Source organism: Leptodactylus fuscus, chromosome 8 (genome assembly GCF_031893055.1).
Source record: "Leptodactylus fuscus isolate aLepFus1 chromosome 8, aLepFus1.hap2, whole genome shotgun sequence".
Taxonomy (NCBI): domain Eukaryota; kingdom Metazoa; phylum Chordata; class Amphibia; order Anura; family Leptodactylidae; genus Leptodactylus; species Leptodactylus fuscus.
Window position 1 is genome coordinate 75,191,407 of NC_134272.1, and position 24,630 is coordinate 75,216,036.

The 24,630-nt window shown below is 42.0% G+C and overlaps 1 protein-coding gene across 1 annotated transcript in view; it reads left to right on the plus strand.

Moving 5' to 3' along the window:
• The first annotated feature begins 7,174 nt into the window (after positions 1-7,174).
• Positions 7,175-24,630, plus strand: part of COBLL1 (cordon-bleu WH2 repeat protein like 1) — a 77,422-nt gene continuing 59,966 nt past the window's right edge. Inside the window, exons 1-2 of the mRNA XM_075284233.1 lie at positions 7,175-7,432; positions 9,225-9,337. Of these exons, the coding sequence (XP_075140334.1) occupies positions 9,276-9,337 (62 nt within the window). The 5' untranslated portion in view covers positions 7,175-7,432; positions 9,225-9,275. The remainder of the gene's footprint in view (positions 7,433-9,224; positions 9,338-24,630) is intronic.

The window sequence follows — 24,630 nt, forward strand, 5'->3', positions numbered from 1 at the left end:
AAGTATGGGTTGAACAAAGCAAGTCCAAGCGATAATATAAAGCTTACAACATGACCTGTATGGAGGAAAGAGTTACAACGTAAAGGAGATAGGTAGGAGCAGGGGAAGAGGGGATGGGAGAAAATGAGGGGGAGAGGGAGAGAGATAGTCCATGGTAGTCGGGTTACAGGAGGGGACGGTATGGGGGAGCAAATTGGAGTACTGAACATTTTCTGGGAGAAATTACTGGTGGTCTATAGAGATGTCAATTCAACAGTAGCGGGCCCATGGGGACCAGGTTCTCAGGAAGCGTCCGTGCGAGCCAGTGGACCAGCTGAGCATTTCTTCGACTTTGAAAATTTGTGTGACTTTCTCTTTCCATTCTACAACTGACGGAACGGTGGTTTGGAGCCAATAGTTGGGAACAAGGCTTTTAGCTGCTTTCTTACTAGTGATTCTGACCTTCAGTATTCATTCTACATACATGACTTATCAGACTCTTACCTGTATCTTCCGTGTTTCCTTCATTCTTACTAGTGATTCTGATCTTCAGTATTCATTATACATATATGACTTATCAGACTCTTACCTGTATCTTCCGTGTTTCCTTCACTCTTACTAGTGATTCTGACCTTCAGTATTCATTCTACATAAATGACTTATCAGACTCTTACCTGTATCTTCCGAGTTTCCTTCATTCGTACTAGTGATTCTGACCTTCAGTATTCATTCTATATACATGACTTATCAGACTCTCACCTGTATCTTCCGTGTTTCCTTCATTCTTACTAGTAATTCTGACCTTCAGTATTCATTCTACATACATGATTTATCAGACTCTTACCTGTATCTTCCGAGTTTCTTTCATTCTTACTAGTGATTCTGACCTTCAGTATTCATTCTACATACATGACTTATCAGACTCTTACTTGTATCTTCCGTGTTTCCTTCACTCTTACTAGTAATTCTGACCTTCAGTATTCATTCTACATACATGATTTATCAGACTCTTACCTGTATCTTCCGTGTTTCCTTCATTCTTACTAGTAATTCTGACCTTCAGTATTCATTATACATACATGACTTATCAGACTCTTTGACTTGTACATTTTGCAGCCTGAAAACATTCCTGACATAACTAAATATTTTCTGCACAAGAAAGTACATGTACATATTCAGCTTACTGTGCAGGATTTTCTTCCATCTTATTTTTATTTTCTTAGGTATAAGCTCCTACTGCTTCATATTTAATACTTGATAACTCAGAACCAGCAGCTCTATCTGTAGGGCCCTGTTCACATCTGCATTGTGGCTTCAGTTTATAAAGGAAGCCCCACGGCCGGACCAAATGTGCGGCAGACACCAAGAGCTCTTGATGGACTACAATGACTTATAATAAGTTCTATCCAGCTCCGTTATGATGTCCGTCTTATTGCCAGGAAGTTACAGCTGTATATTGGATCATTTTTTCTAGTGAAGAGGCTTTGACGCAGATATGAAGAACCTGACACTTATCCTTAGCACAAAAAACTAGATCGGATTGGAAAGGCAGCAAAATATTTCTTAAAAACCAAAGTAAGTAAAAACCTGTCTGCAGGTCTTTACAGTAAAATGATCACTCAAGAAATATCTATATGTATAAAATATACTGTAAAATCTCTCATATACATCTCCCATATCCATTTAGTGATTGTGGGTGAGACCAATGACTGTACATATACATACATATCTAGTACATACCTAGTACATACCTAGTACATATCTAGTACATACCTAATACATATCTAGTAAATATCTAGTACATACCTGGTACATACCTAGTACATATCTAGTACATACCTAGTACATACCTAGTACATATCTAGTACATACCTAATACATATCTAGTAAATATCTAGTACATACCTGGTACATACCTAGTACATATCTAGTACATACCTAGTACATATCTAGTACATACCTAGTACATATCTAGTACATACCTAGTACATATCTAGTATATACCTAGTACATATCTAGTACATAACTAGTACATATCTAGTACATATCTAGAACATACCTAGTACATACCTACTACATGTCTAGTATATACCTAGTACATATCTATTACATATCTGGTACATACCTAGTACATATCTAGTACATACCTAGTACATATCTATTACATATCTAGTATATACCTAGTACATATCTAGTACATACCTAGAACATACCTAGTATATACCTAGTACATACCTAGTACATATCTAGTACATACCTAGTAAATATCTAGCACATACCTAGTAAATATCTAGTACATATCTAGTACATACCTAGTACATATCTAGAACATACCTAGTACATATCTATTACATATCTGGTACATACCTAGAACATGCCTAATATATATCTAGTACATATCTAGTATATACCTAGTACATACCTAGAACATACCTAGTACATACATAGAACATACCTAGTACATATCTAGTATATACCTAGTCCATATCTAGTATATACCTAGTAAATATCTATTACATATCCAGTACATACCTAGTACATACAGTATTACTGCTCAGTGAAGAAATCCTTCTAATCTACAAGGCGCATCTACATGTTGGGCGGCTGGGTAAGAGGAAGGTCATTCTGGTCACTACTACAATAAAACAAGATATTATCTTTGCTACATTGTAAAAATCCTATTAGATGAGCAGATACAGGGGAGGGCGAGAATCACAAATACAACGTATAAATTGGTGCTGCTTTGCATCAACCTTACACACAGGTGGAGGAACAATGGCTGCAGTGATCATCCGTCCACCATACAGTTTCTACTGTTTTTAGAGCGTCCTCTTTGTATGGGGCGTTGAGATCTCCACTAACTTTTTTTGGGGATATCATCACTTAACAAATGAGAGTTTTCCATCTTGTACAGTTATGTGAAGCGAGTGTCCCTAAAAATCTTCTCAATAGGCGCCTGTGGTCACTCTACAGGTCACACAGTCACAGTTACTTGCTTCCAGCTCCATGCACCATACAGTACAGGTGTTGGAAAGAAACCCCAAATGATTGACCCCTGCAGGTGTCGGCCCCCCACCAATTTCTGGCTAACCCTAGGGATAGGTTATAAAAAACCATGAACAACCCCTTTAAGATGGTGTGAAGGGGGCTCATGTGTAGTCCAGGACTATAAGAAAATGATTCAATAGAAGTAAGAGGAAGGTGCTCGCATATACCAAGGCGGTTTGTAAGCTTGGTGACAGTACACACAGGTGATCAGCTAATACTGTATGTCCGGCAGAGGCAGAAATGACCTATCAGTATCGTACTGAGCGATAACTAGTAAATTGCTGATCACATTCACACTATGGTACCCGCCCTTGCAGCTGTCACATGCCTACCAGGATATGTTATTGACTCTCCGTACTGAAGTTGCAATAGCTGCCATATTGCTTGTCACCCAGCTTTCTCAGAAACTGATATATTAAGAAACAGCTTTAACAACTTCTCAGGAAACGACTTCAGTTAAGGGTTAGTTTGAAGGGAAACTTCCGGTTCCATATGCCTTTAATTATCTGTGCGGTTAATACATAATCTGCAGATATGACACAGAGGGCAGCGGCTACACAGAGTCCTGTGCTAAGAGATATGTGACACTGTGAATAACATAACCTTAATAGGGTGGGTAATACCCTATACTCAAGTATTAGGTCATGTTCACGTCTGGATTGCAGGTTTTATTTGGAGCAAGCAGCGCCATTTTATAGTAAAATCACAGACATATGGGTAGGGCTGGTGAGAGAGCTCCGTCCCAGTACCAAACTTGATTTTGTCTTGTTTGATAGACCTGACCAGCCCAATACTTTATTAATGAACTGATAACTAAAACCCAATAAACATACTTAGGACGGGTTCACGGTCTCCGCTTTCGGGTTTCCATCTTCTGGCCGAGACGGAAACCCAGTGGTCAGTTTTCAAACCCATTCACTTGAATGGGTTTGCAAAGTGACCGCCGTGAGCGTCTTCTGCCTCTCCCAGCGATACCATTTTTTTTAACCGGACATGCAGGACTTTGTGTCCGGTTAACAAAAAAACGCTTTTGCTGCGGAGAGGCACAAGACGCTCACGGGCGATCACATTGCAAACCCAATGGGTTTGAAAACTGACCGCCAGGTTTCCGTCTCTTGTCCAATTTCTCGGGCAGAAGATGGAAACCCGAAAATGGAGACCGGGTGCAGGTGTGACACGACCCGGGACTGTCCCAATGACTCCAGGACATTTGGGAGCTATGCTCTTCCTATTCCTCTCTCATACGCCTCTCATACTAAAATGAGGACATATATCCTATACAATTATCTGGATTGTAGGCCTGGGTATGACGGGTATGTGCAACTACAGAGCACACTACATTACAGCAGGAACGACAGAACACGTCCGCACTGTAAGACTTGCAAACAGGAATAGACTTTTTTTTTAGGGAAAAAAACCACATTGAGGGTTTGGATATAAAACAGACCCCCAATTCATCCAGACTTGTGTAGCGGCACTGTCAGCCCTTCAGCTGGAGGCTGCGGGATTTCTGAGAGGATTCTTAGATTATAGACACGAACCTTCATCTCCAGCCTAAAAGGTTCATTTACTTTATGGAGATGGAAGTTATAGAAACCATATAAAGTAACATAAAAATCTACGATCTACGAATCCTGTAGGCCGACGTCAATAAAGCTTTATTTATAAGATTCTGGACGAGGTGTAGGCCGATGTCAGAGTTTATTACAATAAAGCTTTATTTATAAGATGCTGAAGACATTGTAGGCCGATGTCAGAATTTATTAGTTATGTAATGAACAGTTATTCAACTTTTTGATAAGTTTTGTGTTTTTCGCTTTTTCATTGTTGCTGTTTTTTTTTGTATCAAATCTGAAAAATAAAAAAAACATCCATACTTGTAAGTAAAACGTAGTATTATATTGGCCTCTAGACATAACAACAATGGTTCTGGACAGCAACAGGAGTGTTTTATAACTAATGCAGTATATACAGTATATGGAATACAGCTTCTGTGCAGTATATACAGTATACAGAGTGCAGCTTCTGTGCAGTATATACATATATAGAGTGCAGCATCTGTGCAGTATATACAGTATATAGAGTGCAGCATCTGTGCAGTATATACATATATAGAGTGCAGCATCTGTGCAGTATATACAGTATATAGAGTGCAGCATCTGTGCAGTATATACATATATAGAGTGCAGCTTATGTGCAGTATATATAGTAAATAGAGTGCAGCATTTGTGCAGTATATACATATATAGAGTGCAGCATTTGTGCAGTATATACTGTAAATAGAGTGCAGCATTTGTGCAGTATATACAGTATATAGAGTGCAGCATTTGTGCACTATATACATATATAGAGTGCAGCATTTGTGCAGTATATACAGTATATAGAGTGCAGCACCTGTGCAGTATATATAGTAAATAGAGTGCAGCATTTGTGCAGTATATACATATATAGAGTGCAGCATTTGTGCAGTATATACTGTAAATAGAGTGCAGCATTTGTGCAGTATATACAGTATATAGAGTGCAGCATTTGTGCACTATATACATATATAGAGTACAGCATATACAGTATATAGAGTGCAGCATCTGTGCAGTATATACAGTATATAGAGTGCAGCATTTGTGCAGTATATACATATATAGAGTGCAGCTTTTGTGCAGTATATACAGTATATAGAGTGCAGAATATGTGCATTATATACAGTGTATGGCGTACAGCTTCTTTGCAGTATATACAATATATGGAGTGCCGCATGTGTGTAGTGCAGTGGTCTCCAACCTGTGACTCTCCAGCGGGGTAATTTTATTAAGAGTGGCATAGGTAACTCTAGTACCCGGTGTGTTTATAAAAAGCTGTGCACTGTACATATAAGTACAATACAGATACTATACACAGTGCACATCACTCATACACACTGCACAGATATTATACACACTCTACAGATATTATACACAGTGCACACCTCTCATACACATTGCACTGATATTATACACACTCTACAGATATTATACACAGTGCACACCTCTCATACACATTGCACTGATATTATACACAGTGCACATTTCTCATACACATTCCACAGATACTATACATAGTGCACACCTCTCATACACACTGTACTGGTATTATACACACTCCACAGATAATATACACAATGCACATATATTATACACACTGCACATATATTATACACACTGCACATATATTATATACACTGCACAGATACTATACACAGTGCACACCTCTCATACACACTGCACTGATATTATACACAGTGCACATCTCTCATACACACTGCACAGATACTACACACAGTGCACGCCTCTCATTCAACCCGAACATATACTACACAGTGCACACATACTACACACAGTGCACACCTCTCATACACACTGCACAGATACTATACACAGTGCACACTTCTCATACACACTGCACAGATACGATACACAGTGCACACCTCATACATACTGCACAGCTACTACACACAGTGCACACCTCACATACACCCCGCTCAGCTTATACACACTGCAGATACTATACACAGTGCACCTATATTATACACTACAGAATACTATATACAGTGCACACCTCACATACACCCCACACAGCTCTTATACACACTGCAGATACTATACACAGTGCACCTATATTATACACTACAGATACTATATACAGTGCACACCTCTCATACACAAACACTGCACAGATACTATACACAGTGCACACCTCATACATACTGCACAGCTACTACACACAGTGCACACCTCACATACACCCCGCACAGCTCTTATACACACTGCAGATACTATACACAGTGCACCTATATTATACACACTCTACAGATACTGTATACAGTGCACACCTCTCATACACACTGCACAGATACTATACACAGTGCACCTATATTATACACACTCTACAGATACTGTATACAGTGCACACCTCTCATACACACTGCACAGATACTATACACAGTGCACAGACTTGTCATACACCCCGCACAGTGCACAGCTCTCCTACACCCCGCACCGTGCACTGGTGTAGTGTCTGCTGTGCAGTGTGTGACAGCCTTGTGTGTCCTCCCAGGTGTTGTTACAGTCCCTGCCTGGACTTTGCACCTCCCTCCCAGCTGCAGCGCCAGGAACAGAACACAAGACGCTTTCTCCTGTGACCGAAGGGGAATGTGAGGGAGAGAGAGAAAGAAAGAGAGAAAGAAAAAGAGCGAGAGAAGGAAGTGGAGAATGAGCAGGACTGAACTTGCATGCTAAGCTGCCGGCAGCACAGAGAGTTAAGCAGCGGGCGGGGGCTGAGGGGCTGGCACAGCCGGGGCACAGGGGCTGGCACAGCCGGGCTCAGGAGAACACAGGCTGCCTCTGTTTCCCAGGGAATCACTCAGGACAAGGTTGGTCTCAAGTTTCCTTTTCCCCCTTGGAGAAAGTTGCTCTAGGTGTGGTTTGTTGGTGCGGAGGGGCTGGAGAGCTGGGTACCCCGCTGGCCCACTCCCTGCAGTGCCCTGACTACCACAGCCCGCCATATGGTTGTCGGGCAGGAGGGTTAGTGCGGGAGAATCACATGGGAAGGTGAGCAGGTAAGTGCTGGCACGTTACATTGTAGCAGCCACTGTTACTATGTATCTAGTAGGGCACATTGTATATGGGGATCACCTTGTACTCGAGTCTGGGGAGAAGGGCAGAATTAACTCATTGCTTACCTGACATGTGATGGCACTACAAGTGACAGAATGCCAGCCACAACACTGCTGGAACTTTTGTTACAATGTTACTACTTGTTGCCTTTGCTACTCTTTGCCATTATATTAGTAACTAGAAGTGAATGGAGTTTCTGTGTTTAATTTAACCCTTGATGTGGACTATTTTCTACAGGGTTTGCCTTATTCAAATCTGCAATGGAAAATTTGCACCATTGCCTTGGACTTCGGCGTTGAAGCCGGTTGTATTATATTTGTAGACATGAATGTCATTGATTCACTTATTAGGGCACCTTGAGAATGGCAAGTGTCAGACAAAGGGGTCACCACCTGCCTGTAACACTACAAGTACCAGCATGCCGGTGGTTAATATTTCCGAAACATATTTGCTTAGCTCACATGCTTCTGCTGTATTTGCATGATGTTGTGCATGTGTTTCCCATACCGACCATGTACATTATGAGAACAGGCAGAGAGTTTGGGTTTGACAGCTTTTGTTGCCAAGAGCAGCTTCTGATTTTGCATGTGATAGTGGAATTTTTCCAGACTTGCCTATAGACATGTGCGTAGTGTCAGTGCTGTCTGCTACATGAGTCAGGGCTGCAGGCAACTAAGCTGGTTGTGTTCAGGGAGAAGGGGGGTGACAAGGTGATGAAGGGGGTGCATGAGGCGGAGGGGGTGACATGATGAAGAATTGGTGATGTTCTGATGCTTAATGTGATATGGAGGGGGCAATATACAAAACAGGATAATATGATGAGAAGGGGCACAGTATGAATGGCAAGGAAGAGGTGACATGAACAGGATGGAGTGATGTCATAAGAAAGAGGTGACATGAAGAGGATGGAGTGACGTCATAAGGAAGGGGTGACATAAGGATGATGGAGTGACATCATAAAGAGGTCTGATGTAATGCTCTAATGATGTCATAAAAAGAGAATGATATAATAAGGAGGGACTAACATGAAGAAGACAGGTAAAATAATAAGCAGGTAGTCATTGGAAGAGCTATTAATATAAGATTGGGGGTGACAATGATATTTAGTGGCTGGTAATGGGGTGACATATATAGGTGGATGTGAAATCCTACAGGAGATGTGACATGATAAAAAGAAGCATAATATTAAAAAAATGGGGACAGCCAAAGTATAAAGATACTTTGAGTGGAATATACAGAGAGTACAATATCAAAAAAGTGGAGCCCCATGAATATATGATAGATATATACTGAGGAAGGGTTAACAGCTGATGGCAGGGTGACACCAAGAGGAGGGGGTAATAGGATGGGTTATAAGGAGCAGGTGACATGATAAGATGTGAGATTTGAAGAATGTACCATGTGATCCGTTAGCAATAATATGATGAGATTGGGGTGTTCTAAATGTGGGTGACATGTTAAAGAAGAGCTAACATGATAAGAAGAGGGTAACATTACAATCATTGGGTGACATGGGGCGGCCACTTATCCCATCAATTTGTTATACAGCTGCTGAAATAAGGACGACTCTGCTCAGCACCCGAGGGACACAGCGGGGGAATGGACGATTCAGGATCTTGGTCTGAGAACTCCAGCCAGGACGCTTCCCTGCCACCATCAGGGTAAGAAACTCTGGAAAGTGCTAGCAAACAAATCCATGCTGGATCTATGACATGTAAATCAGACGTGGACTCCTGACCTTGTTATGCAAGCTTTAACTCATGGAGAGCGCTCATACAATGACAAGTAGGCAAAAGATGTCAGTGGAGACTCCCCGGGACCTGCTGCAATATTTCACTTTAACTTTTTTCATTTTCAGCTGTAAATAACTAAAAGTTCATTGAGAACCTCAAGGAGTCCTATCTATCTATCTATCTATCTATCTATCTATCTATCTATCTATCTATCTATCTCCTATCTATCTATCTATCTATCTATCTATCTATCTATCTCCTATCTATCTATCTATCTCCTATCTATCTATCTATCTATCTATCTATCTATCTATCTATCTATCTCCTATCTATCTATCTATCTATCTATCTATCTATCCCTTTCATACTCTTCCACTGGCTACGCCATGCCTGTCTTGTATTGCCTTGGATGGGAAACGTCCACAGTCACCACTTATGTTGTCTATAGTGTTAGCCACAGACTTTGCAGGTGTCAACAGCACAAAATCACATCCGCAGGCCTGGTCCCTAAATACCGAATTGTGCAGGGTAAAGGGTTTGACTATATTTGGATGCTTTAGTCCTGTGTATAAGCATAGAGTAGGAGAGGCATTTGATATCAGTTGCAGAGAATCTCTGCCATTCACACCGTGCCCATGATATAGTAGCCTACTTTCCACATGACAATGCACGTGCCCCTGGCTAACCACATGCCCTGCAAATACAGTGAAGGAGTCTCTTATCTGAGAGATTGGCGCCTTGCTGTTTGAGATTGGTAATGAAGAGTTTCCACCATGTCCGTGTTCTTGCTCCCAGTTGGGTAAAGGTCAGGGTCTGCAGATTCTGCTCTCTGGACTCTTATCTGTGCTCTATGCAAATGTCTGACTTCTTATATCTCTACTGTCAGGTGACAATTTACATATAGCACCTTCCTATAACTCACCCAAGATGTTATGCACAAAGGCTGGACACCTGGAGTTCTTGCAGCTCCATGCCTTGCATCCATAGGCTCTATATGTGCTGCTATATAGCGCTCTGTACTGTTAGGTATGATAGAGATGGCTTCTCTTTAATAGCACTGAATCCAGAGGAGAATAATACGTAATATGAAGTTCGATGGAACATGCCATGATTGTCTCTTATACAGAAGTATAGTATGATAGACAAAAGATGTATTCTATTGGACTGTTCATACCTGGTGACAGCGCCGATCAGATGATGTATGTCATTGGACTGTTCATACCTGGTGACAGCACCAATAAGATGATATATGTCATTGGGATTATCACACCTGGAGACAGCGCTGATCAGATCATGTATGTCATTGGACAGTTCACACCTGGTGACAGCGTTGATCAGATCATGTATGTCATTGGACAGTTCACACCTGGTGACAGCGCCGATCAGGTCATGTATGTCATTGGACAGTTCACACCTGGTGACAGCGCCGATCAGATCATGTAAATCTTTGAGATTCTCCGACCCGGTGACAATTCTTTTTTAATATATTGGTGGACTGTAAAAACTGACTCAGGAGACCTTTGTTTTTATCTGCGCCAAGTTCCATTCTGAAGCCTTGACATTGCCTTTAATTGACCACTGATTTTCCTATAGGGGCAATTCATTTCTTAATTTTCCCCTAAACTCTGCTTTCTAGTGTACACATTTATCTTGGCTGTAGTTTATCTAAGATTAACCGTATGAGAACATATGACTCCGCTTGGCCCCCCTCCTCTGCCATTCTATCCAACTACTAGATGTTCGCATCTGGTTTTGCGTTGAATTCTCCTTTCTTGTGGTTTTGCTCTTGCATAGTGGTGGAAAATTTACTGCCCCTTTAGACATGATTTGCAGATGTATTTCTATGGCTCATGACATCTGGTTGGTTTGTGAATTTACTTCCCTTTGAAAGTAACTGAATATACGATACAAAACATTAGTAGGGTTTCTCGATAGAATATTTTCATCTCATTGCTATATGGATATCATTTTATTAATGTTCTAGTTGATCTCTTGTCTCGAAGACTTTTTGTGTTCCTGGAGTCTCATGTAAACCCAGATGTTTGTGCTCCAGACGTGTCCTGTCTTAAGTCTCGGTGAGATTACGAAGCTGTCTGCACTGTTGTCACCCATTTTGACCCCAATGGGCCAACTTCTCTTGTCACACGGCCTTCAGTTGGCTCAGATGAGATGTTTTAACATGTGATATGATCTGGTTCCTGTTACCAATGATTTGATCATATGAATTTCAACACCATAGATATCAGACATCTTACTCTCCAAATGGCAACACATGCATGCTCAGGCCAGCCTAGATCCTTCTAACTAACCCCGAGGGAGTCCATGTGACCAAACATTAGACACATCCGGATATGTAAGAGTGTTCTGTATAGAGTCATTAATTGGGAGACTTTTTGGGGGCCACCGTTATGGGGCAGAAGTTATTTGGGGAATCGAAAAGAGTGTAGGGTGAGGAAGATACTCCCAACTGAGATATCCAAGGAACCATATAACCATATCCTGTTCCGATCATCATTGTCAAGTGGTTTGGTAAGAGTGATCCTTCTAGAAGCTTCTTTACATCAATATTAACCAAATTCCTAGATGAATGTAGAAGGGTTTTCTGGCTTCATGATACTGAGTTCAAATACTTTGGGTTTAGGTCATCGACACAATAAGATATTCAGGGCAATAGCTTTGGGGGCGATAGCTGTCAGCTGAACATCTAGGGCCAGCTTTATAGACATCCCAAGCAGTTTGGGTGGTACCAAAAATATGTCATGGAAGGCGAGAACTGGATAGTGAATTAATGCCTTGTATGTGAAATGCGTGTTTTGGGGTTAGTAATCCTTAAATACAAGTCCAAGGATTATATTTCAGTTGGGTTTGGCAGCGCTGGCTGGTTGTCACATCAATAACTACATGGAGAAAATGTGCTCTCTGTGTAGTGTAGAAATGTGCAAAGTCAACATGGATATTCATGGAGAGTAACGTGTCCAACGTATTCCTAGGAAAAACATGAAGGTTTCAGAAAAGTCCATTAATCTCAGGTCTTCAGGCTCCTCCTTTTTTGAGGTTCCTTTTGGTTGGTGTGGGCGGCGATTACCTGATCATAATTTTATCTTACTCTTGGTTAGAGAGTGGGCTGATTGGTAACCTATCTATCTGTGCGCCGGGGTGATATGCTGGTTCTGGTGACACTAACCTATCTATCTGCAGGGCTGGGGTGATATGCTGGTTCTGATGACAATAACCTATCTATCTGCAGGGCTGGGGTGATATGCTGGTTCTGGTGACACTAACCTATCTGTCTGCAGGGCTGGGGTGATATGCTGGGTCTGGTGACAGTAACCTATCTATCTGCAGGGCTGGGGTGATATGCTGGGTCTGGTGACAGTAACCTATCTATCTTTTTTTTTTTTTTTTTGCAGCTACTGCAATATTGCTTGTAAATTCAGCATTTTTGCTACAATCTTATGGTGCAGAACACAACATGACACCAGTGTGTTAGTGCTCGCACATAGTTGTTACCAATGTTCATTCATCCAGTATGTATTGTACGTATATGGGGATTTCTTTACTGCCTTATCAGTCCACATTCACATGACTGGTGGATTCTCATGTTGCTTTTATAACCTTCTGAATCTTCTCATGGTTGTGATCTTGCCGCTGTGGTAAATCCAGTCTTGTAGCCTTAGGGGCAGTTATTATTTCTATACTGAATTCTAATGAGCATTTTATACCATAATTGCCCTATGTAATGAGTAAAGATGAGAGATAAAGTTTATCATCAAAGGGATTGTCCAATGTGAAATAAAACTACAATAAGCAATTACTTCATAGTGTCTCTGCATTACATACATTACTGAATGTTACAGTACGGTCTCTACATTGTAGCAAGTAGAGATGAGCAAAGTGTTTAGGAGTGACCTGAATTCAACCCAAATTTTCCAAAATTTTTGGGTTTAACTCAAACTCAAAACGTTGGCGGCGTGTCACCCACGAACCACTCTGGGATCTCTTTCGAGACCGTTCTTCAGAGCTTTACCCCTGTATAGAAGTCAGTTGTTACTGTGAGATCCAAAATCTATATCATCTCACACCTGAACAGAACCATCATGGAAATATATTTCGGAGATTGGTCTGATCCTTATATACTGATGATAAGATCATTGCCCACTATAGGGGGCAGATATCTGGTTTATAGTAGTCACAGATCTTGAGTGTTCTCATTGGGTTCTCTTAAGCCTAGTTTGATGTTTCCACTACGGTTCTTGGATGTAGGACCTCATGTTTCATGTCCACCTGGCATCTGCTCTCCATTAGAGTCCATGTCCTACTTGCCTTGGAACTGTCCGGCCTGCCTGGAAATAACACAAAGCAGGGACAACAACCACAAGCTGACAAATATCTGAATCTACACAACCCTCCGGCTCTTCAGCCTTCCATTTGTGGAGTTGGGTCACACATACTTCTACGTCTTGAGGTCACGCCTGGCAGAAGATTGGAAAATAGCAGACATAGGTTACACAAATATGTCAGACATTGAATCTATGAGTTCAGCTTCGCTTTTAACCCAGGATTTCTTTACGCGCCAGTTGGCAAGCCTGGGTGAGCTTTGCACATATTTGATGAGGAGAAATTCAGTACTGTGCATTTTTTGGCCCCGGTTTGAGGCTATCACATACAAGCTAGAAAAATGTACGGGTTGGACCGGCGGAGATTGATATGTTTCTGCTGCCGCCAGTAATCACGTTGGATATATTTGACATTTTACATGTGTTACCCTCATAAAACGGGCGAGTTGGGATTTTAATATATCAACTGTATGGCTGCTGAAATGTAGAAGATGTTTGGCAGAGACTCCTTGACTCGTATGTAAGGTCTGTATGATGTCCTGGCTGACGGTCTATGGGATCCTGAAGTTTGCGAGGTCCTTGAGAATCAGTCTGAAGTAATCTGAGCTTTTCTTGACATCTCGCCATGTCAGGGAAAGAATCGGCTCTTTTCACTATGTTTGATTTAATAGGACCTGAACACAGCAAACAAAGGCACGGACTTTGAGATATTATCTATTCCACCTATTCGGACCTCACGGCCATTGTTCCAATCGAACAGAAAGATACAGAAAATAGTGTTTCGTTGCTTCATAGTTAATTTCCTATCACAGCATACTTGATAAATGTCTGATCTGGGCTCCCAGGATTCACTAGAATGGGGTTCCCAAACCCCTTGTTCCTACACAACTGCAATGAGGAGTAGTTTGAATGAAGCAATGGTCACACCATCTACCATCAATGGAAATGTCCATGCCGAACTGTCCTTAGTTTTTTCCAACTACCCTATAGACATTGAATTGGAGTGGCATGGTACATGCATGACCACTGAGCTGCTTTTGCTGAGACAGTAGGTGTCATCCTTCTTTGTAATTTGCAGTTCACTCCATGTTACTAGGGAGGGTTCCATCCATAGATTCCATTAAAACAGCAAGGCATCTTCACAGTGAGTGGAGGGGAGGGACTGGTAGCTTCTCACAGTCTCCACATACATCTTCAAAGTTCTCTCTGTGCACTGGACTGAATGTTCTGCACATACCACAGTCTTCTCTGCACTTCCTGTATATACTTGAGTATAAGCTGACCCGAATATAAGCCGAGGCCCCTAATTTTACCACAAAAAACTGGGAAAACTTATTGACTCAAGTATAAGCCGAGGGGGGGAAATGCAGCAGCTGCTGGAAAATTTCAAAAATTAAAATGGTCAGATTTTTTGGGTGCAGTAGTTACTGGGTGCTGGGGAAGGGGAGGGGGGTGTTTTGGTTGGCTGTCTGCCCCTTCCCTGAGCTTGAGGACTGTTTTTTCTTCCCCCACTTGGAATTCAGCTACAGCATTCCTGCATGTATTTGCAGTACAGTATCCCAGGATCTCCTAAATCATGATCATTTGGGCTTTTCTCAGCTATTTGTTTGCTATTGTACAGTTACCCCTGGCAGAATGGCAGAACATTATCAGTAATGGATAGAGGAGGGACAGACTGCTCTTTATTGTACATGTAACAGCCTGAAAGCCAAATGTAAAATGTGCTACAGCCATAATGGGGCTATTAGCCACAGGAAAACTGATAGGACACCATGTATAGAAGATTTTACAGCCAGAGAACCGACTGTAGAGATTTCAGGATTCCATATTTCCCATAATTTCAATGATACCCCATCTGAATTGAAATGGAAACCTGAAGATCCTCCATATTGGAGTATGAACAATCTTCTTCCGCTTTACTGATCTTCTTGGCGTATCTGACTGACGTGTTGTAAAAGTCTCTTGGGAGGACCCTATTTTGTGAAAACACAAAACAAATTTTACTCCTCAGCCAGTCATATTATTACTCCTCGTATTACTTAGTGACGATCCCTCTAAATTTATTAGTCTGGCGATAGTTTTAAGTTGCAGGCTAATACTTGCCATACGCGTCACTGGTCCGCAATAGAAAAAGGGAGAGGAAGCCTCGTAAAATGAACTCAAATTGCTGTAAAATCAGCGCTTTATGGATTTTATCATATAAAAGGACTTGTTAAAATACAAGAAATACTACATTAAAAACCTTGTCGTAAAAGAGTTTTATATGTGCAGGAATTATTATTCTCATGTTTAGATAAGGTTCTTGTGTTGCAGCTTGTCACATATAATATGCAACAAGAATGTAAAAGTAGCTGGCGAAATTCCGGTTTTGTGGTAGTAAACAATGAGACAATTCACACGGGATATTCCGCACTTTATTAGATACGTTATGTAAAGTTTTAATGTCTTGGTAAATCCAGTTTTGCTTGGATCAAGCTTGAGAGTGTATATGTGTATATATATATATATATATATATATATATATATATATATATTAGCAAGTATTTAAAGGGGGCCAGACTAGGAACTTTACCTACTCAGCAACTCCCAGGCACTTTAAGCAGGACCTTTCCTCAACTCTTTGTACCCTTTAATAGGCTCTGCTCTACTGATTTCGGCACAGATGGATTTTTTTCTCTATTCACCACCATTCTTGAGCAACTGGTGCTGTTAGTTTTGGTGCCTGATGAGCTAACTAGGCTCTGAAGTGTCAGGTGGGTGGTCAGAGGAGACAAGGGAGTGTGAGTCTCAGCTATAACACTGTTTCAGAGAGCTCTGAATCATTTTCCACCTTAGAACCACCCACTTAACAGTACAGAGCCTAATTATCATATCAGGCACCAAAACTAACTGCACCAGTTGCTCAAGAATGGTGGGGGCTAGAGAAATAATTCCAGTTGTTGCAGAATCAGTGGACCAGGGCCTTTTAAATGATGCAAATGATGTGAAGAGATATATAGACACTTATCGTATCCTTCTTACTGAGATTTAGGGTTGCTTGTCTTTTGTACTCTCTTGCATTTTTCCTTTGTGTTCACATGTATCATGTTTAAATCACCATAAAATATATGAACAATGAATAATTATTGAATTATTACCAAACAATTGTGTAAACTGGACAATGATTGGGATTGATTTGCCCAGCGCCCAGCAATGATCTCCCCACGTAAAAGGCCCTAAAAGGGATTCTATCATTTAGAAAACTCATTTTGAGCCTTTAAAAGGCCATTCAGGTGCTGTCTCCAGTTCTTCCAAAGACCCCCAGTTTGTATAAAAAATGGGTAAATACTATATGCAAATGAGGCTCACCGAGCACCCTGGGCGGTCCCCAGCACCAGTGAGCGCCCCCTGCATCTGAAACGCCCCTCTGTTGCTTGTACGCCATATGACCCTTTCCTCCAGACATCCTGTACCGCCTATATCTGCTGTAGTCCCGCTCTGGGCGGTTGAAATCCTGTGCATGGTAGAGCGCTATTTTGTTGAACGTTCGCCCACTATGTAACACATGGTCATGTGGAGATCCCTAGAGCAGTAGCAAATATACACAAAAGTTCCCCATAGCACCACATACATTGGGCTCTCAATCATACTTCTGGATTTTGCCATCCAGGACATATCTAGTTCCTTTCTATGACCCTACTGGTCATTGTTCTTCCTGTTCCTCTAATGGTTATGGAATCAACCTGTGCGTACTGCATCCAATCGGGAAAAACAGACCAGATAGGAAGCCTAGAAGCAGCGCAGCCATTGGTGGGATTCCGCGCCCTAAACATGGACCACCATACAAGCCTGCAGCAACACGTGCACTTCATTGGTTGCGTTAATACTCAGTGTAATATGTAGATGCCCTTTAAGCCTCCTAGAAAGGTTTCATGTGTGGGAGTGAAAAGTCCAGCAAAACAATACAAGATGCAAGAAAATGATGTGAATAACCTGGGCTGTGGAATTTGTTTGAGCGTGGAGGGTGTAGAGACACTAATCTTCTGTGTAATGCTAGAAAGGCATTTCCTCGGAGCGTGTCGGAACCTGCTCCTCTGTACGTTGTCTCTGAGAACATGAAGAACTGTTTGCTCAGTAGATCTTCTCATATACAAGGCCGATCTTCTAATATTAGTCACAGAGAGTCTCACGTGTAGCTGGCACCAACCGGGTAAATAAACTTATTCTATTCATTATAGATATGGTAATGTGTGGGGAAAAAGCTGAAGAGCAACAATGTTAGAAGATATAAAAGGGTTAATAGTTTGCGTTCGTCAAGGAACAGCATTTTTTACACCTGTCTAAAAGAGTAAGTTCACACAGAGGTTTTTGGACCGGAACCTGAGGCGGAGGGCACCTCAGGTTCCGATCCAAAAGCCGGGTCGCCCGCAACTGAAAGCCGGTGCAATGCACTGACATCCAGCCGCACGCTCCACTCTGGATAATGCCTGATGAATGGGCCTAGTCTGGAGGAAGGAGTTTCTTCAGGCCAAATCGCAAGGCGACTCAGCCTTGTCAGGGTGAACTTATCCTAATCAATAAATAGATACACAAAAGTATGTGTGCACTAAATCAATTAACAAAACAAGGTTTTAGGGGAATTTTTATGCACACTAAAATATAACTTTTAATAGTGATTGTTAAAAGTCACAATGTAACAAAATTACACACTTAGACGTTCCTCACGTAGTGTGTGGTCATGTGGCTGCTGTGTTTAGACACCAAAAGAGGGTTCCCCCTGATTGAATACAAGGGAAAAACTCTCAATAGTTTGGTGTTCAGTTAGCATCCCACCCAATTATAGTTACTACCACCCAATGTTCCACTATAGCTGCATAGAAATGGTGTACGAATTGCCACTAAGTATCCACCTACTTAGGATACTTAGGATACTTAGTGGCAATTCGTACACCATTTCTATGCAGCTATAGTGGAACATTGGGTGGTAGTAACTATAATTGGGTGGGATGCTAACTGAACACCAAACTATTGAGAGTTTTTCCCTTGTATTCAATCAGGGGGAACCCTCTTTTGGTGTCTAAACACAGCAGCCACATGACCACACACTACGTGAGGAACGTCTAAGTGTGTAATTTTGTTACATTGTGACTTTTAACAATCACTATTAAAAGTTATATTTTAGTGTGCATAAAAATTCCCCTAAAACCTTGTTTTGAACTTATCCTAATCCTTTTGTACGGAGTTGGGGGATCATACACATAGAGGTCAAAACCCATGTTTTTTTATGGTGCTAAAGGGTGCAAAAACTAGTATAAGGGTAAGTTCACACAGAGTTTTTTGATCAGGATTTTGAGGCTGTAGTCACCTCAAAATCCTGACCAAAAAGACAGCTCCCATTGAAATCAATGGGAGCTGGTCACGTGTTTTTTCCAGGAGCCGGCTTGTTCCGGCTCCCGAAAAAAGAAGCGACATGCTCGTTCTTTAGGCCGAATCGCCTCGCGATTCGGCCAGAAGACACTCCCTCTTCCCGACTAGGCCCATTCATTGTGCCTAATACAGAGCGGAGCACGCGACTAGGTGCCGGTGCCGTGCATCAGCATTCAGTCGTGGCTACCCGTATTTTGGATCGGAACCTAAGGCGGCCTCCACCTCAGGTTCTGATCCAAAATACCCCTCAGTATCAACAAATTTCAGAGGCCTCCCCCAGTAGCCTCGGCGGACACAGAATCGCCCCTGCTCCATTCATTGGTGCTGTACTTTATCTATTGGGGGAATGAAGATTGGACAAGTTGTATGTCAATCTGCCCCATCCTACAGGGAGTTCAGTCACTATGACCGGTGTGGCAGCAGATAATTCCTCTTCAGGACACTATAAATGAAGTTTACTGTCTAGCACTTTGTAGTTTATCACCTGCAGCCATTTGGCCCCTGGAGGGAAGATCCTGGAGCTGCTATTTGTTCACCTTCGGAGGACTGTCTGTAGGGGATCCTCTGTGTGCACATCTAGTTTTCAGTAAGCTTATAAACAAATAAACAGTTTTTATGTATTTGTGGCCTGATGTTAGGCCTGGTTCACATCTGCGCTCGGTATTCCATTCAGGAAGTCCGCGTTTAACCCCCCCGAACAGAATACTGAGCGCAATAAAAAGCGGTGAGCAAAGGACCCCATCGACTGTAATGGGGTCCGTGTGTTTTCGGTGTGGTATCCGCACGGATCATGCAGAGAGAATAGTGCTTCTTGCAGTACTTTTGTCTCTGCATGATTCGTGCAACAACGAATACATACGGCCCCCATTATAGTCTAAAGGGTCCGTGTGGTTTTCTTAGCTAACCGCTTTTTAATGCGTATGGGTTTCCGTTTGAGAGGTCCCCAAGTGGACTCCCGAATGGAATACTGAACGCAGATGTGAACCAGGCCCGATACAGCGATTCCTCTAACAATGTTATAGCCTGATCGCCCACGGTACCTACCGCCGCCCTGGGGCGAGCCTGTGCTGTGGAGCGATGTGCAGGTTTCTCATTCATTCTTGCAGGCCGTGTCCATCCTATACATGACTCCGGGTGTGTCACATCTGCACAAGCCTTTGGTACTTTCACACCTGACTCATAATACAACTGCAGGGTTGAGCGACTTCAGAATAGTGCGGTAATGGTTTTTGTTTCTTTTCGTGCTGCTGGTTTTGGTATTTTTAAGGAAAATAATGAAAGGATAGGGTCTGGTTCAAACGGAGGATTCGTTTTTGTGTTTTGTACTTGACCTGTACTGAATTAAGGCGTACTCATATTCTATACTGTCAGGGTTTCTGTGATTTTTGTGACAAAAATAGCATTGGGAGCCCGGCTGATGCTTTTGTTACAGTAGAAAACTTACTGCAAATCATCTGGTAGGTCAAAAGTTTCAGGCAGGTGTGGAATAGGAACATTTTCAGAACTCGAAGGGTTAATAGTTATTTTTGCAAATGTAAACGCCATCAATATTTGGTGCGACCTTTGCCCTTTGGAGGAGGAGTCCTGGACGTGATGATACGGCCCCCACAGATATAGCCCTGACCTCAACATCCTCCAGTCTGTCTGGGATCACGTGAAGAGACAGAAGGATTGGAGCAAGCCTACATCCACAGAAGATCTGGGCTTAGTTCTCCAAGATGGCGGGAACAACCTCCCTGCCCAGTTCTGCCAAAAACTGTCTGTACCTTGAAGAAGGCAGAGACCAAATATTGATGGGATTTACATTTCTCTTTCCTTAATTTGCAAAAGTAAACTATTAACCCCTCTATTACTGAAAGCTTTTTCTTACCGTGCACAATTTTCCATGTCTGCCTATAACTTTTGCACACGAGTGCATGTGTCTGAGCTCTGTTTCTTTGATGTCGTTGTATAATGTGCAATTCATTGAGGGGGAAAAAATCTGATATTTCAGAGCACGGCGTTGAATCACAGAGTGGGACTGTCCGGAAAGTTGACTAATACTTCCTTGGCCCGCTTAGAGCTGCACACAGAGGATTTTTCCTTTCCTGTCGTCATTTTTGTGCTTTCATGTTTCGTGTCATTAGTTGTCTATATATAGCCGTGATCCTGTCCAATGTATACAGCAGAGGCAGACATTCTGAATAGTCACAGCACAGCACTATAACAGATTCCGATCCCGCACACATAGTATATAGAAACTGTAAAAGGTTCTGATCCAATACACATAGTATATAGAAACTAGGACAGATTCCAATCCCATACACATAGTATATAAAAACTGTAAAAGGTTCTGATCTAATATACATAGTATACAGATTCCAATCCCATACACATACACATAGTATATAAAAACGAAATCCATACATCACGTTGCAGAAGGTCGGGAGGATTTTCCATTATATAAGATTCTCCGTACATCTTATTTCCTGCCTTATTTCACACTATGGGTTCACCAACGTCTCTCTGTGACATGACAGAAGATAATACAAGATAACATTGTGACTGTTATTCTTTCACAAGCTGCTGCATGATACATGAATGTACAGCTGTGCGGCAGCTTACTGGCCTCATTCATGTGTCACATTGCAGTATCATCTGAATACATTCCTGACCTGACCATTATCCCCTCCAGAATGTTATCAGACTCTGCAGTGACAGTAAATGACTCTGACATAACATGGACAACAAATTTAGGGGTCCAATAGTAAATATCCTCCCAGTATGTAGCTGACTATGCACATTAGAGTCATGATGGCCGTACATGCTGATGTTATGGGACTGGCCACACATCTAATGTTCACGGGTTGCTGTGACTTTCTCCTGTGGTGGATATCAGGGGAAGGATCAGGCTGTTGGACTTCAGTATGTGCAATCCTTTAGATCTCAGGGGAGATAACCTGTTACAGGGGTGTCTGGTTTTGGCTTTACCCCCTTTTCCCATTCATCACTTATTCAGCCTAAACCATATAAGGGAAAGTTCACACGGGGTTTTTTGGATCGGAACCTGAGGCGGATCCAAAAGCCGGGTAGTCGCGACTGAAAGCTGGTGCACCGGCTCCGGTGAATGGGCCTAGTCCGGAGGAAGGAATGTCTTCAGGCCGAATCGCGAGGCAAAACAGCCTGAAGAATGAGCACTTTGCTTCTTTTTTTTTTATATATATATATGAGCACCTCGCTCCCGAGCGGCTCCCATTGATTTCAATGGCCTCAAAATCCTGACCAAAAAATCAGTGTAAACTTACCCTAAGCATGTGTATGGGGAAGATGGGAGATGCAGAGTCATAGTCTGGCTGACAACTGTCTACTGTGTATGACCACATCTGATAAATCACAACACTCAGCTGTAATCTGACTTTCTATGACTTCATACATCGGACACTTGTAGTCTTATTATTACTGTATGAAATATTTGTATCTCTTAAAGACCAAAATGGTGGAATCATCAGGCCAAGCACCAACTCCAACTCCAATACTTTACTATAGCCCAAGTCTGACTTCTTCATAAATGTATAACAAAAAAGAAAATATGGGGGTGGGCACTCACCAATCAGTAGACGAAAAAACTTCTAAAAAAATAGATCCTTTATTGGGTGCATGGATAAAATTCAGAGAGGGAGCAACAGCATATTGGCAGAAAAAATGGCAACAGCCGTTTCGCGTCCAAACAGACGCTTTTTCAAGCCTAGAATGCAATTTTTTTTTCTTTCTCTATCAGTGACTTCTTCATAAATGGCCAACATCCATGCAATAACAGTAAGGCCTGGTTCCCATTTGCATTCGGTATTCCGTTCGGGGAGTTCGCTTAGGGACCCCCTGAATGGAATACCGAACGCATTTAAAAACTTGCAATACATTTCTCTCCATGTGTTTCATGCGGACACCATGCGGGGTCCGTGGGTTTCCTTTAGGTTACCACTTTTTAATCCGTATAGGTTTCCGTTCAGGGGCTTCCCAATGGACTCTCCAAGCAGAAACACGAACACAGAGGTGAACCGGGTACTCTAGGAGAGGTACGTCCCAGCCCCTGTAGGGTGAGTCTGCTGGTGACATCACGTGTACTTCTCACTGACAGATATAATGGCCGGACACAAAAACATCACCCATTATGTTCTTTAGGGTTAGTGTTAGGATTTTCCAGCCCCTAAATATTACATCCTATAGTCTGTATGTTACATGTTACATAATTGAGGCCGGTATTGGCCCCTATAATGACATGGACAATATGTGACCATGTCCTCCTCACCAACAGTCTCGCAACATTTCCGTGATACTTTAGGAATTTTCACATTTTTCTCCATTTTTAGCCATTTCAATGCTTTTTTGGGGGTCGATAAACCCTTCAAACGAGGAGTGATAAAACTCGTAGTCGAGATATGAAGAACTTTTTGTGGCCATTTAATATCTTGTGTTGCTTCAGGTTTTTGCTATTTTTTGCTATTTCATTGTTTGATAGGAATTCTATACAATGTAACAATTTCTTATGTTGTTATTAAACAAATAATAGTTATTTTTATTCTACATTTTAGCGCAGTCTGGCCGTTGTATAGGGCCCTCGTGTGTCCTATATACACCCGGTGACATCTGTGCAGGGATACAATATAATATATAACAGCCCGGCTCATTGTCTTTCCTTCCAGCCGCAGTCGCCCTGACATCAGATCTGAGTGTACACAATAGAACAATGTGGTTTATTTGCTGAGCTGTAGGTGGAATATATTATTATTACTCCCGAGGTATAAGCCTGACTGGATGTGGCCTCCAGCCTGGGAAATCTCTCCCCCTCCCATTCTTTTAAGGTCCTATACTTTGTTCTACGTTTTCTATAGGTTAGTAAATCAGATTTATGGCTCGGCCATTTTCAGATTTGGCTGGGCTCCAGGCCAGACCAATTTTACTTTCTCTAAAAATAAAGGCACCTGCTATGGTCTGCAGTCACGGGTTTATTTAGCTGTGCGTATATCTTAGGCCTCTGTCGTTGGGGTCTGCTACAAATATAAAGCGCATATAATAAGTCATCATTAATACAAGCAAAGGAAATGAGAAAATGTTGCAATAAATAGATATGAAGGTAATAACGCGCCGTCTGCCAGATGTGCTGCGGCCGCTGCTGCTCGGCATTATTCCTGCTGCAATGCTTTATGGGAAAAGTCAAGATTTACTCTGCTTAACATTTTACTAGTGAGGAGGAGGAGCGCCGGATCACAATTTAAAGGGGTTGTCTGGTCGATATAGATATTTTTAATATAAGAAGTATAACCTTAGCCATCCCCTGTATGGGGTGCAGAATTAGCAGTCGTCCCTTTGTCCTGGTGCCTCAGAAGGTCCCATAATCCATATATAAAGACCTCTGCCACATGGTCCATAGGCGAACCTGTAATAGAATTTGCATTGGGGCAGAGAAGCTTCGCGTCTGATGTGTTGTAAACAGCAACGTGA